Source organism: Lepus europaeus, chromosome 6 (assembly GCF_033115175.1).
Source record: "Lepus europaeus isolate LE1 chromosome 6, mLepTim1.pri, whole genome shotgun sequence".
Classification (NCBI taxonomy): Eukaryota; Metazoa; Chordata; class Mammalia; order Lagomorpha; family Leporidae; genus Lepus; species Lepus europaeus.
The window spans coordinates 67,688,707-67,701,955 of record NC_084832.1 but is presented as its reverse complement, the minus strand read 5'-3'; the positions used below and the strand labels follow the sequence as shown (position 1 = coordinate 67,701,955).

At 38.3% G+C, this 13,249-nt stretch overlaps 1 protein-coding gene across 1 annotated transcript in view; it reads left to right on the top strand.

Annotated features, from left to right (window-relative positions):
* Window positions 1-428: 428 nt before the first annotated feature.
* The window catches only part of COG6 (component of oligomeric golgi complex 6), a 105,385-nt gene continuing 92,564 nt past the window's right edge, over window positions 429-13,249 (top strand). The window contains exons 1-3 of the mRNA XM_062195357.1: window positions 429-644; window positions 3,654-3,797; window positions 8,508-8,579. Of these exons, the coding sequence (XP_062051341.1) occupies window positions 492-644; window positions 3,654-3,797; window positions 8,508-8,579 (369 nt within the window). The 5' untranslated portion in view covers window positions 429-491. The remainder of the gene's footprint in view (window positions 645-3,653; window positions 3,798-8,507; window positions 8,580-13,249) is intronic.

Here is a 13,249-nt window from a genome sequence, read left to right as displayed (position 1 = left end):
CAGGTCTCCTCTCGGACCAGGCGCTTTTTCTGTCACTTGCCAAGGTTTCTTTTCTGTCAAATAAAAGTTCCCGCCTCTTTGCAAATTGTTTTCCGGCTTTTTATATCTATACTAACCTGAGGTAAAGAACCCACGAAACTCGCTCCTGCAAACGCCCTCCCCTCAGCGACCTGTAACACACGGGTCTTGGTGTTTTTTATGCATGCTGTGTAAATAGCTCAAAGTGCTATAGAGTCAGGGATCCCAAACCTCTTTTAAACATATTTATAATAAATATCCTCCCACCGGACGGACTTCCCTGGCCCCTTCCTCTCCACATCTGTACACATAGGGCTTCCAGGATCCTGAGCGAAGTGGCCGGAGGTCGTCTTCCGGGACCGAGGCGCATGCGCGGCAGGTTGCGCACATGCGCAGTACCCCGGGCTTCTGCCGCGGACCCTTCCTAAGGCTGAGGTGGCAGGGCTGCCGCTGTGGGCGGGAGGCGCGGCGCTATGGCAGAGGCCAGTGGGGAAGTGGTCGCGGTGCCGGCGACCGGGGCTGCCAATGGCCTCAGCAATGGGTCGGGCGGCGCCTCGTCGCAGGCCAACAACCCGCTGTCGCGCAAGCTACATAAGATCCTGGAGACGCGTCTGGACAACGACAAGGTAACCGGGGCTGACAGCGCGGGGTCGCACGGCTCCCCGCCCATTGAGCCGGGTCGGGGGCAGCGTCTGTCCTGGACCGAGATCTCCCTCGTCCCCGCCGCGGGGCGACTCGCGAGAGACCCGAGACGCGCGAGACCACCTGTTCTGTGGCGCAGGACGGCCGAGAAGCGGAGGCCGAGGAGCCCCCGGAAAAGCGAAGGGTCTTCCTGGGTTTTGTCCCCATTGGGAGGGGTCCTTGGAGCCTGGCTCGGGGAGGCTAGCGGTGGCATCTGGAGCTCTGTCGCCGACCATCCGGGGAGGTGTGTAGGGGAAGGAGCTCTGTGTCTTGAGAGAGAGCGGGAGACCGCAGGCAGGGTCAGAACCCGATGCCAGAGAGCAGATTCCAAGGTAAGGCAGTGGGGGTTAAGAGGCCCTTCGTGAGCATTTCCACTAACAGCTGAAATCACTGATAGAATTTCTTGCCCCAGCCCAGATGACCCACTAGTTTTTGTTGTTAGCTAAACACTGCCTATGATTTGTGGGCCCCTGCAGTGTTTCTGTAGAAGAGGAAGATCACACGCTTTCTCAAATACCTCCTGAAACAGGGTGATTATCCAGCTCCTGTCACGTCCAGCTGTCTCACTGAGCCCCTAGGAAACTGGTCATGGCAAGGTAGCATATAGAAGAAAATATGCAAAAGCGAGAGCTTTATAGGTATGTAGGTAGGGTAAACAAAAATAAGCTGTGGATGAGAGTTTGATCCCTGTGTGTAAAAAGTAACATCACATCACGGTGCAGTAAGTAAGAAGGAAGGGCCCTAGGGCCACCGCTTATTGTTAGAGGTAACTGCTACATTTTGCTAAATTTGTGCATTAGATCTGAATACATCTTTTAACTTCCCTAAGCTCTGTTTAGGAATTGGAGCTACTGCTGGTAACTTCCTCAGGGGACTCAGTAAGAGAGCCCAGGTAAAATCTAGCACTGTGCCTGGTGCTGTTAACAAGTGTGAATTTTACCATAAAATGTAGAAAATGTTTAATGTGTCTAATGTTGACATTTATTATCTCATTTAGTACATCTGATTGATATTATTTCCTTTTTACCTATGAAAAGTAGAAGGCATGGAGGAAGACCAGCTAGGTTTAACTCAGAACCAGTAACTGGTGGAATTGTAATTTTCACTGCAGTCTCTGTGATTTTGTTCATTTACTACTTTAAGTGTTAGGATATTTTAAGACTAATCAAAAGGAATTGCTTCATTTTATGGTTTTGTTTTTATACACTATGTATCTGTGTTTGTAAACATTTTTGTTCTCAGGTATTGAATTGAATTTAAATAGCTTTTCTATTGTCAGTCCAGTAGATATTTCAAAATAGCTGTATTATAGCTGTATTACAGAAACATGGAAGAGTAAGTTTGTTAGAATATACATTAGTTCAGGTGTAGGAATTTGTATTTGTAGAATTTAGGTGCTATTAGGAAATCGAAGGCTTGATCCTGTGCTCTCTCCTCTATCCGTATTCTTTGTAGGAGAACTCTTAAAAACTTTTGTGGTTTTAGACAACAAAATTGTGATGACCCTCAAATTTATAACCCTGTTCTTGAAATCGCTACTGAACTTTGGATTTATAGAATCAGTTGTATTTGTTATCTTTCCAGTTGGGTGCCTGATGGTCATCATAAAAACTTAACATGAACTCTTGATTTCTTTGCTCAAACTGGTTCTTCTACTATGTTAGTAAAGAATACCAGCATTGACCCACTCAAACAAAAACCATAAAAGTGATTTTTGGATTTGATCATTTTTCACATACACCATCCAGTTCAGTAACAAATTGTATATGCTGTAGCTTATAAAAATTATTTTGAAATCTGTACTTTTCATTTGCACTGACTACTATCTTGGTTTAAGACTATTGAATCATGCCAGGATTACTTTTTAAATTTTTTCATATACTTCCTTTCTGACCCTACATCTGTCATTCACTTACAAAGTTGGAATAAACGTTTAAACATATAAAGCATATTACATTAGTCCCCTGTCTAGTAGTTTCTCAGAGCTTTGTCATCTTGGCCTTCTTTTTACTGCTTTAGGGTCTTCATACCCGCTGTTTCCTTTGCTCTCATGCCTACTCTTTCTCACTACCCAGTCCTTTGTTCAAAAGTCACTTCAGAGAGATCTTTATGTCTTAAGTTCCTCTAAGTTCTGCTTCCAGTTATGCAGTTCCTAGCCTGGAGATTACCAGTGATACTTATTTCTTATGTGGATCCTTCCAGACATAGTTTATGCATGCACAAATAAATATGCATGTATGTATTCCTTTTTTTTAACAGTTGATAGTATAATTTTCTGTACCTTGCTGTTTCTCTTATCACATCTCGAAAGTCATGTAAGTAAGTAATGAATTGCTTCCTTTTTACGATTAATTTAATAATATTTTATTTAACCAATCTCTTGTACATGGACATTTAGGTTATTTCCAATCTTTGAATTTCCAGTCAATTCTGTAGTGAATCGTGTTGTATGTATGCCTCTGAAACCATGTTCCAGAAGTAAGATTACTGTTAATTTGAAGGTCATCCAGTATTTTTTTGAATTATATAATGGAAACAAATTATTTAAAAATGATTTCATTGAATTTTGGTTTGAGATTATGAAAACATTTAAAAGTCCCAGTAGTGAAATTGACATTTTGAGATTCAATGATCGTTTATAGCCCTTGTCTCTTCTGTTGAGGAACAGTGTTTTTTCTTCATACTATTTGTTGGAAGTCTTTACTTAGTGTAGGGTTAATCTTATGAGTGTAAACTAAACTAAAAATAGATCTTTGTAAAAATTAAGAGTGGAAATAAAAGAGGGTGGAGGTAGAAGGGTGGGAACATGGCAGATGGGAGGGTAAAGTGGAAAGTATCACTATGTTCCTAAATCTGTTTATATGAAATACATGAAACTTGTATACCTTGAATAAAATAAAATAAAATAAAATAAATCAGTCCCAGTAACTTTTTTTCTGTTACCAATTGTGTAGGAAATGTTGGAAGCTCTCAAGGCACTTTCAACCTTTTTTGTTGAAAACAGTTTGCGGACTCGAAGAAATTTACGTGGAGATATAGAACGCAGAAGTTTGGCCATCAATGAAGAATTTGTAAGGATTTTCAAGGACGTTAAAGAGGTATGTAAATTATTTTTATCTGACATTTGTTGAGAATTTACAATATGTTGGGTTGTGTGCTAAGTATTTTTTTTTTAATTAAGTTGATATATTTGTTATTAGTGTACTGTGTTCAAATACAGAATCTGGGTCTTTATTTGGATTAGTGTGATTTCTGAATCTGTAACTTTCACTAATGCTGATTCTTAGAAACTTGTAACATTTGCTGTATGAGATTCTCTTAAGAATTTTAGTTTTTTAAATTTTTTTTATTTATTTAAATGGCAGAGTCACTGAGAGAGGAGAGACAGAGGGAGAGATCTTCATCTGCTGGTTCATTCCCCAGATGGCTGCAAAGGCCAGGGCTAGGTCAGACTGAAAGCCAGGAGTCAGGAGCTTTTTCTGGGTTTCCCATGTTGGTGCAGGGGCCCAAGGAGTTGGACTGTCCTTGGCTGCCTTCACAGGCACATTAAAAGGGAGCTAGATTGGAAGTGGAGCAGCCAGGACTTGAACTGGTGCCCATATGGTGATGGCTTAACCTGCTATGCCACAATGCCAAACCCAAGAATTTTAGCCTTTTGACAACAACAAAAATAACATTTCTCTGAATAGTTTGTATAACAGAAGTATCCTCCTATTGAATAAACCTCCCTTGAATAATCATTTCTCCAATAGAAATGAATTAGTACTCAATTATTTTTACTGCATTGTAGCTTGTGAAATGTTCACATTAAAATAAATTATTTCAATTCATAAATAATGACTTATGCTTCAGTGTGTAACCAGTACAATAAGGTGAAAATAATTTTTATTTATAATGTTACTATATTTGATTATGTAATATTTTATAAGATATAGTGATATTACATGTGTATTTCCATGATTCAAATATGTTACTATGCAATAACATACTTCTCTGAGTCATAGAAGTGTTTCATAGGATTTTGATGAGTGCTAATGAAAGCATTTTTAACAGCGTTATAGGATTTCCTTGATTAAAAGCTAATAATCGGGAAGATTCAAAGGAAAGCTTGGTAATATTAATTAAAAAAAACAAAAGAAGAGGTAATAGCATTGGACACATTCAAATTGTGGTCTCTAAACACCATTTCCCACTGAAAGGAACAATCTTATCAGTACCAGAAAGCAAGGAAAATGTCTAAAACTATTGGATACATCTTAGAAGAACTCTCGAGCTAACTTGAAGAGGCTTCCAGTGGCCAAATATAGAACAGTTTCAGCATCACTGAGAATAACTGCAGTAGACTGAAACATCAGACCTGAAGACCATGAGGTTAAAAGTCAAACAGAACCTTCATTTGTTGTCTTTATATAAGAAAACCTGCTTATTATTATGAAAACTGCAGTAAAAGGAGAGAATCAAGCACTTGCCTTCAGTGACAATTACGTAACAATTGTCAAAGGGAAGCTTTTAATGGAAATAGCCTGCTAATAAATGATGAAATGGTAGAATTAGAAGATTAGCTTTGCAATCACTATTGAATTTATAGATCTACCTCAAGGTTTCTGAAATATATTTGGTGACCATCTTCTGCAATGTTAGACTGTTCAGCAACAGTCTACTAAATGCCAGTATGACCTCCCCTGCAGTTGTTCCTACCAAGAATGTCTCGACACTGCCAGATGCCCCCTAAAGTGCAAAGTTGCTAGGGTGGAAGAACTGATCTAACCATTGGTTATCTCTAGCTGCTATGTGACTCCTAGAAAAGGTATACAACATCACTCAAAGAATTCTTGCCAGAAAATTGAACTGGAATATAATCAAGAATTTAGAACTATGTGATATAAGGGACTGGTGAGATTAGTTTGCTTAGGTATCATCTATGGCATATACTAATTGATAGCTTGAAATCATGCTACTTTTGCTGTTTATCTCAAAGCAGTGTAGGACTTAGTTTGATTATTGGACTTATGTGCTAGGTAAAATATACAGTAATGTTTGAAATAGCTGGTGCTATGATTATTATAACTCAAAGTACCTTATGGAGAGAAAGGGGGAAAAAATCTTAATTTTAGGACAAAGATTTATGGTCATATTTTTATAAGTCTTTCCATATCTCTTGCCCTGATTGGGCCATCCCTTTATAAAACTGCCATCTTTTTAAAAAGTGATTTGTTGTATTGATTTGAAATGCAGAGTGATGAGGTGGGAGGCAGAGAGAGATTAATCTTCCTATGGCAGCAACAGCTGAGTCTGGGCAAACTGAAACCAGGAGCCAAGAAGGCTATCCTCTTCTCCCATGTGGGTGGCCGAGGCCCAAGTACTTAGTCCATCCTGTGCTGCCTTTGTTCTAGTATGGGATGCTGGCATCACAGGTGGTAGCTTAACCCATTGCTCTACAACACTGGCTCCAAAACTGCCATGTTTCTATATGAAGATCTGGCCTTTGTGTCGACAGGGAGTGCAAGAAACGCCATCTACCGTTGAAATGTTCCTTCTTGCATATTTCTCTGTTGAATGGCACCAAATTGAATTCGGTCACAGATGATAATGAAGCAGGGTTATCTAGACACATTTTTTTTCTTTTTCTTTTTCTTTTCTTTTTTTTTTTTTTTGACAGGCAGAGTGGACAGTGAGAGAGAGAGAGAGAGACAGAGAGAAAGGTCTTCCTTTTACCGTCGGTTCACCCTCCAATGGCTGCCGTGGCCGGCGCATCACGCTGATCCGAAGCCAGGAGCCAGGTGCTTCTTCTGGTCTTCCTTGCGGGTGCGGGACCCAAACACTTGGGCCATCCTCCACTGCACTCCCGGGCCACAGCAGAGAGCTGGCCTGGAAGAGGGGCAACCGGGACAGAATCCAGCGCCCCAGCTGGGACTAGAACCCAGTGTGCCAGCGCCGCAAGGCGGAGGATTAGCCTGTTGAGCCACAGCGCCAGCCAATAGACACATTTTTGTAATATGAGCATATTTTCATGTTAAGACACTGAGTTAATAAAGAGCAAAGAATGGTTTAGAGAGGCTGATCACAGAGCCTGGGAGACCCACTGGAAGGCTTGTTTTTTTTCAGTCCATGAGAGAAAACAACTATTGATCCAAACTAAAGTAAAAGTAGTAGTGAGAGTTTTCTATTCAGGGAGTGTAATTAATAGGATTTTGAGAACAATTAAATTCATGCATCTGTAGAGGGAGCTTGAGGTGGAAGTAAATAGGGAGAGATGTTACTAAGATACTATCAGATTTTTGAGCTGATCTAGTATGTGGTGACTTCCAACAGGATAGGTAGAGGCATTATTTTTAGTTTATTCAGTTTTAAAATATGCATATTTCTATTATAATCTACAAAGAATTCATTATAGAAAAGTTAGGTATTCATGTCAGAAATTCAACAATTATTTACAATCCTGTCACACATAACTATTTTATTCTATGGTCTTCCTTGTGTTCTTCTGTACATAGTATATATTTTTTCTAAAAAATGATAAGACCATATATGTATTACTTTATGACTTTTTTTAGCCTTATGTAGACATCTTTTCACAAACACATGGACACATTCATTTGTTTATGTAAATCTGTTAATCATACTCATTGTTGTATACATAGCTGATTAATTCTATAGGATAAATTATTTTACATTTACCGATACCATATTATGCAGTTGTTTTGTATATCATTATGGTTTTTTTTGACAGGCAGAGTTAGACAGTGAGAGAGAGAGAGACAGAGAGAAAGGTCTTCCTTTTTCCATTGGTTCACCCCTCAAGTGGCCGCTACAGCCGGCACATTGCGGCCAGCCGATCCAGAGCCAGGTGCTTCCTCCTGGTCTCCTATGCGGGTGCAGGGCCCAAGCACCTGGGCCATCCTCCACTGCACTCCCAGGCCACAGCAGAGAGCTGGACTGGAAGAGGAGCAACTGTGACAGAATCTGGCACCTCAACTGGGTCTAGAACCCGGGGTGCTGGTGCTGCAGGCAGAGGATTAGCTTATTGAGCCACGGCGCTGGCCAACATTATGTTTTGAAGTACATATGCATTGTGGAGTGGTGAAATCTACCTAATTAAAATATATAGAATTTTTTTTTAAAGATTTATTTATTTTATTTGAAAGGCAGAGTTTTTGTTTTTGTTTTTTGACAGGCAGAGTGGATAGTGAGAGAGAGAGACAGAGAGAAAGGTCTTCCTTTTTGCCATTGGTTCACCCTCCAATGGCCGCCGCGGCCGGCACATCGTGCTGATCCAAAGCCAGGAGCCAGGTGCTTCTCCTGGTCTCCCATGTGGGTGCAGGGCCCAAGGAGTTGGGCCATCCTCCACTGCCTTCCCGGGCCATAACAGAGAGCTGGCCTGGAAGAGGGGCAACCGGGATAGAATCCGGCGCCCCAACCGGGACTAGAACCCGGTGTGCCGGCGCCGCAAGGCAGAGGATTAGTCTGTTAAGCCACGGCAGCGCCGGCCTAAAATATATAGAATTTTAAATAGTTACTACTTTTTTGGCCATAGGATAAATTCTTAGAATTCCTGAATAAGGAGGTATTCATATTTTCAAAGCATTTGCTGTTTTCTTATTGTCACACCCTCTAAAAAGAGTGGACTAGTTTCTTACATCTTTGCTTACATTATATGCTACTATTAATTCATTTCTAATCTTAAATATAGGATCTATTGGTATGTCTTTTCAAAGAAGAAATTTATGGGTCCGAAATAAGTATTTAGTCCCTGAAGTGAAATTTCTTTAAGTATATAGGATGTTTGTTATTATTTTTTGCCTTTTCAGGAACTTGAAAGCATAAATGAAGATGTTCAAGCAATGAGCAGCTGTTGTCAAGATATGACAAATCGCCTACAGGTACTATAAGATGGCTAGATTTTAATATAGTTTCTGGTTCAAAATTGTTATATAAGTCTACAAAATGTATGGATATCTACTACACCATGCCCTGTAGGAAGTTTTAATAGAAATCGTATACTTTTTGATTTAAACTATAATTGTCTTCGTCTTTCTTTCAGTGATGATTTATTAATATTGTTCAGATTTTATATTTTGGTTTAGCCAGTAGAGAGCTAACTCAGTAGATTTGGGTCTTTTATTCTGTGATATCCTAGAAGATAGCCAGCAAGAATGTCTTCCTTTGTGGAAAGGCTTAGAATAAATTCAAACAAAAGGTGTGCCTGTAGACCCAGCTTAAAGCTGATTCATATTCTGCCTAATAAATCTCAGGAAAATATTTATAACATGAAGAATCAGTATTTGACTTATTTCTCTCATGCATATGATTTTGGAATAGGCAGATTTCTCCTAAAGGTCAGTCATGATTATGTTGAACCCCCCCCCCCCCCCACTTTTAAAGTCCAAGCTTATACCTTGAAGAGTCTACTGAAAACATTGATAGCAGCAGTGATTCTCCAAAGAATCATTAATTTATGTAGTCTTTTTTTTTTTTTTTTTAAGATTTATTTATTTATTTGAAAGGCAGAGTTACACAGAGAGAGAAGGAGAGGCAGAGAGAGAGAGTGGTCTTCCATCCGCTGATCCACTCCCCAATTGGCTGCAACGGCTGGAGCTTCGCCAATCCGAAGCCAAGAGCCAGGAGCTTCTTCCAGGTTCCCCATGCGGGTGCAGGGGCCCAAGGACTTGGGCCATCTTGTACTGCTTTCCCAGGCCATAGCAGAGAGGTGGATCAGAAGTGGAGCAGCCGGACTCAAACCGGCACCCATATGGGATGTTGGCATTGCAGGCTGCAGATTTACCTGCTGTGCCACAGCGTCAGTGCCTCTATGTAGTCTTAAAAATTAATTTTAAGCTATTCCCATGAACTTTCTGTGGGACTGGTCAATTTCCTGTTTCTTTAACTTTTCCCTGTTTTGTCTATATTTTTATATTTTTATTAATATGTCAAATATAACTAGCATACGTATGGTCTCTTAGTTTAATTTTACATTATTATTCTATAATAATGTAATCCTTGCTAATTATTGTTGACATTTCACATTTTTTGCAGATATTTTGCTGGTTAGTGATTTCATTTGGCCAGTGCTTTTCTCAACTTTTTCCTTATTTCCCTTTTTCATGTTATGGCTTCCTTGAATTATTGATTTTTCTCTAATTTATATTCTACAAGAGTGTTTCATATTAGAATCTTGTGTTTATTTTGTAACTTTATGTTGTGTTATATTGGATTACTTAGCTCCTTATGTTTTTAGTGTTAGTACTACTTATTTTATAATTCTTAATTATACATTTTTATTCTTTTCATGGTAGCTATTTTTATGTGTAAGAAGATAGAAGTATGTTTATTCTTTGTTCTGTTGTCAAAACAGTTTATAGCCATTTTAAATCACAATCAATCTCCTTCTATCTTGCCCTTTTATATTCTTAGTAATACCCCATTCTATTCTTCCTCTGTGGTGTCATGGACCCATTTTCTTTCATTCTTTTTTTCACATAAACTTTACTGAGAAATAATTTATGTACAGTAATAGACTGCATTGATTTGAAGCGTGCAAACTGATGTGCATGACAGTTTCTTACAACTGTGAAACAACTATCATAATCAAGATGTAGAACAAATTCATTTGTGGAACATTTCCTCATAGCTTTTTAGTTGAACTTCAAAAAATATTTGATATTACTGATTGTTTACATTCACCTTTGATGCATATTTATGGTTTTTTTTTTTAAGATCATTAGGGATTAGATCCATGGTTTTGAAAGCCTTGTATATCCCTTCCAATTTTGCTTAAAACTAATTTATTTGGATATGATGTTATTGGAATCTTAATAGTATACACTCATACTACAATAACTAGAATAGTTTTTTAATTTATTCACTCAAAGTATTTAAAAATGTCCTAATGCCCATTTTCTTTTATAGGTGTTATAAGGATTAATTTAACTACTTAATTATCTTCCAAAATACTGTGAATATAGGGGTATTTTAGAAATTATTATTATGGCATAGCATTTAAAATTTAATCAGTAATATCTATGTATGCTCTGACTTATTCCTATGTGATATTGCTTTTTAAAATTACATTTAGAGTCACATGTTTATTATTTAGTGTAAAATCATCATATTAATATTTAAGATAAATTAACATTGTTTCAGAATAATAATCTTCACTAATATTGCTAAAGCTTATTTTGGAATTACCACAGTTGCTAAATGGAGAGTTAGGAAATATGCAAAAACTGTTTGCAAATTCTTGTTGCATAACATTGTACTAAAATACTGTATTTCAGTGATAGATGGTATGGATTGTAATATGAATTCAGTTTCATGATGAATGGAACTAGAAAGAAGCTAGTATTTTTTGATACTGGTTTTATAAAGTATTCTTTTTCAGAAATATTAAAATATATATTTTGTGGAATTGAGGAGATGCTATATTTGAAAAAATTGCACAGGTTCAAAATGTGCAAAGAATGAAATGGACATCTTGTGATATGATTGTTGTTTTTAGCCCTTTTTTATACTCCTGTGAAACTATGGTCTTCCTGTTTTTTCTTGTTGAATATTATGGTTGGTGGTGAATTAAGCCTACATTTAAATAATATCTTTGCAAAAATTAATGAAAAGAAAAGAAGGGAGGGAAAGGGAGATTTGGGGAAGGATGGAAAAGGGAGGGAAGTAGATTATCTTCTTAGAACTGTACCTATGAACTACATGAAATCTTTTCTCTTTATAGTAATAAAAATAAATAAAAATTATAAAGTAAAAAGCAAATGACATTAGGAAATAGAAGCATCAGAAGTTACTGGATTTGAAGAGTAATGGTTCCAGCATGGTATCTTGAGAGCTATCGTGTTCAGTTCTGTTGCTTAAAAGATAGTGATAATACTGAATTATCCAGAATCAAACCTGTTTTCTCAAAAGTTTGTGCTATTTGGCAAGCTCATCATTTGGTTGCAAGGAACACAGACTCAAAATAGCTTCACTAGAGGTGGGATGGGAGCTGTTATTATGAGGATGCTTTGGAATCATTAAGACAGACTTGGACTTCATAATCTTGAGAATAGGGTTTGTGGATGGATGAGGCCTTTAAGCCCACAACAGGGGGTATCTAGATCTAAGACAGCTCTAGAAACCATAGTAGCAAAAGATTGGCTATTTATTTTATTGTTCTAGAATGAAAATGACCCACTGTTTGAGATGTTTGTTCTGGTGGCCTCACTAATAACTGACTGACTCTTCCAGTACTTTATGTCTTTTGTCTGCTTTATAGTTTCTACTCACTGGGTACTTAATTCTGACTCAGTTAATGTCCCTTCAAGCTATGGACTATATATCTCTGCATTTCTCACTTGCTTCTCCTCTGTTTGCTTAGTACCTTATTTTTGTTGTGTTCTCTAGTTAGGAACTTGAGAGACTTCCATTGGTCACTTATGTCTGTTGTTTGAACTCACTTTAGAAATATTTGGTTAGTCTTTGCATTGAATGCTATTTTTTTAAAGCAAGTTTTTGTTCCTGATCCTTTCAGCTCTGACTTGAGGGTAGCTCATTGGTTAGTATAAAATTTGGTCAGAATCATCCTTGAGTCCTTTAGATTGGTCTGTGTCTAATTGTCATCACAACCCTGTTTGGCAATAGTTTGTAACTCCAGCTGTTGACTTTTTATTTCTATCTTGAACATTTCTTGAATTCCACACTGGTACTTCAGTGACTTAATATACCCCATTTAGAAATCAGATTCTCTCTGCTCAGTATGAAGCCATGTTCTTCATCCTTAACTTACTCTTTTTTTTTTTTTTTTAAGATTTGATTATTTATTTGAAATCAGAGTTACACAGAGAGAGAAGAGGAGGCGGAAAGAGAGGTCTTCCATCCACTGGTTCACTCCCCTACTGGCCACAATGGCCAGAGCTGTGCTGATCTGAAGCCAGGAGCCAGGAGCTTCCTCTGGGTCTCCCACGTGGGTGCAGGGGCCCAAGGACTTGGGCCATCTTCTACTGCTATCCCAGGCCATAGCAGAGAGCTGCATCGGAAGTGGAGCAGTGGGAATCGAACCAGCGCCCATATGGGATGCTGGCACTGCAGGTGGCAGCTTTACCCACTACACCACAGTGCCAGCCTCTAACTTACTCTTTTTTTTTTTAAAAACTTTTATTTAATGAATATAAATTTCCAAAGTACAGCTTATGGATTACAATGGCTTCCCCCCCCCCATAACTTCCCTCCCACCCGCAACCCTCCCCTTTCCCGCTCCCTCTCCCCTTCCATTCACATCAAGATTCATTTTCAATTCTCTTTATATACAGAAGATCAGTTTAGTATATATTAAGCAAAGATTTCAACAGTTTGCCCTCACATAGCAACACAAAGTGAAAAATGCTGTCGGAGTACTAGTTATAGCATTAAATCACAATGTACAGCACATTAAGGACAGAGATCCTACATGATATTTTTTTAAAAAATTGATTAATTTTCTATGCAATTTCCAATTTAACACCAAGTTTTTTTTTTTTCATTTTCAATTATCTTTATATACAGAAGATCGATTCAGTATATACTAAGTAAA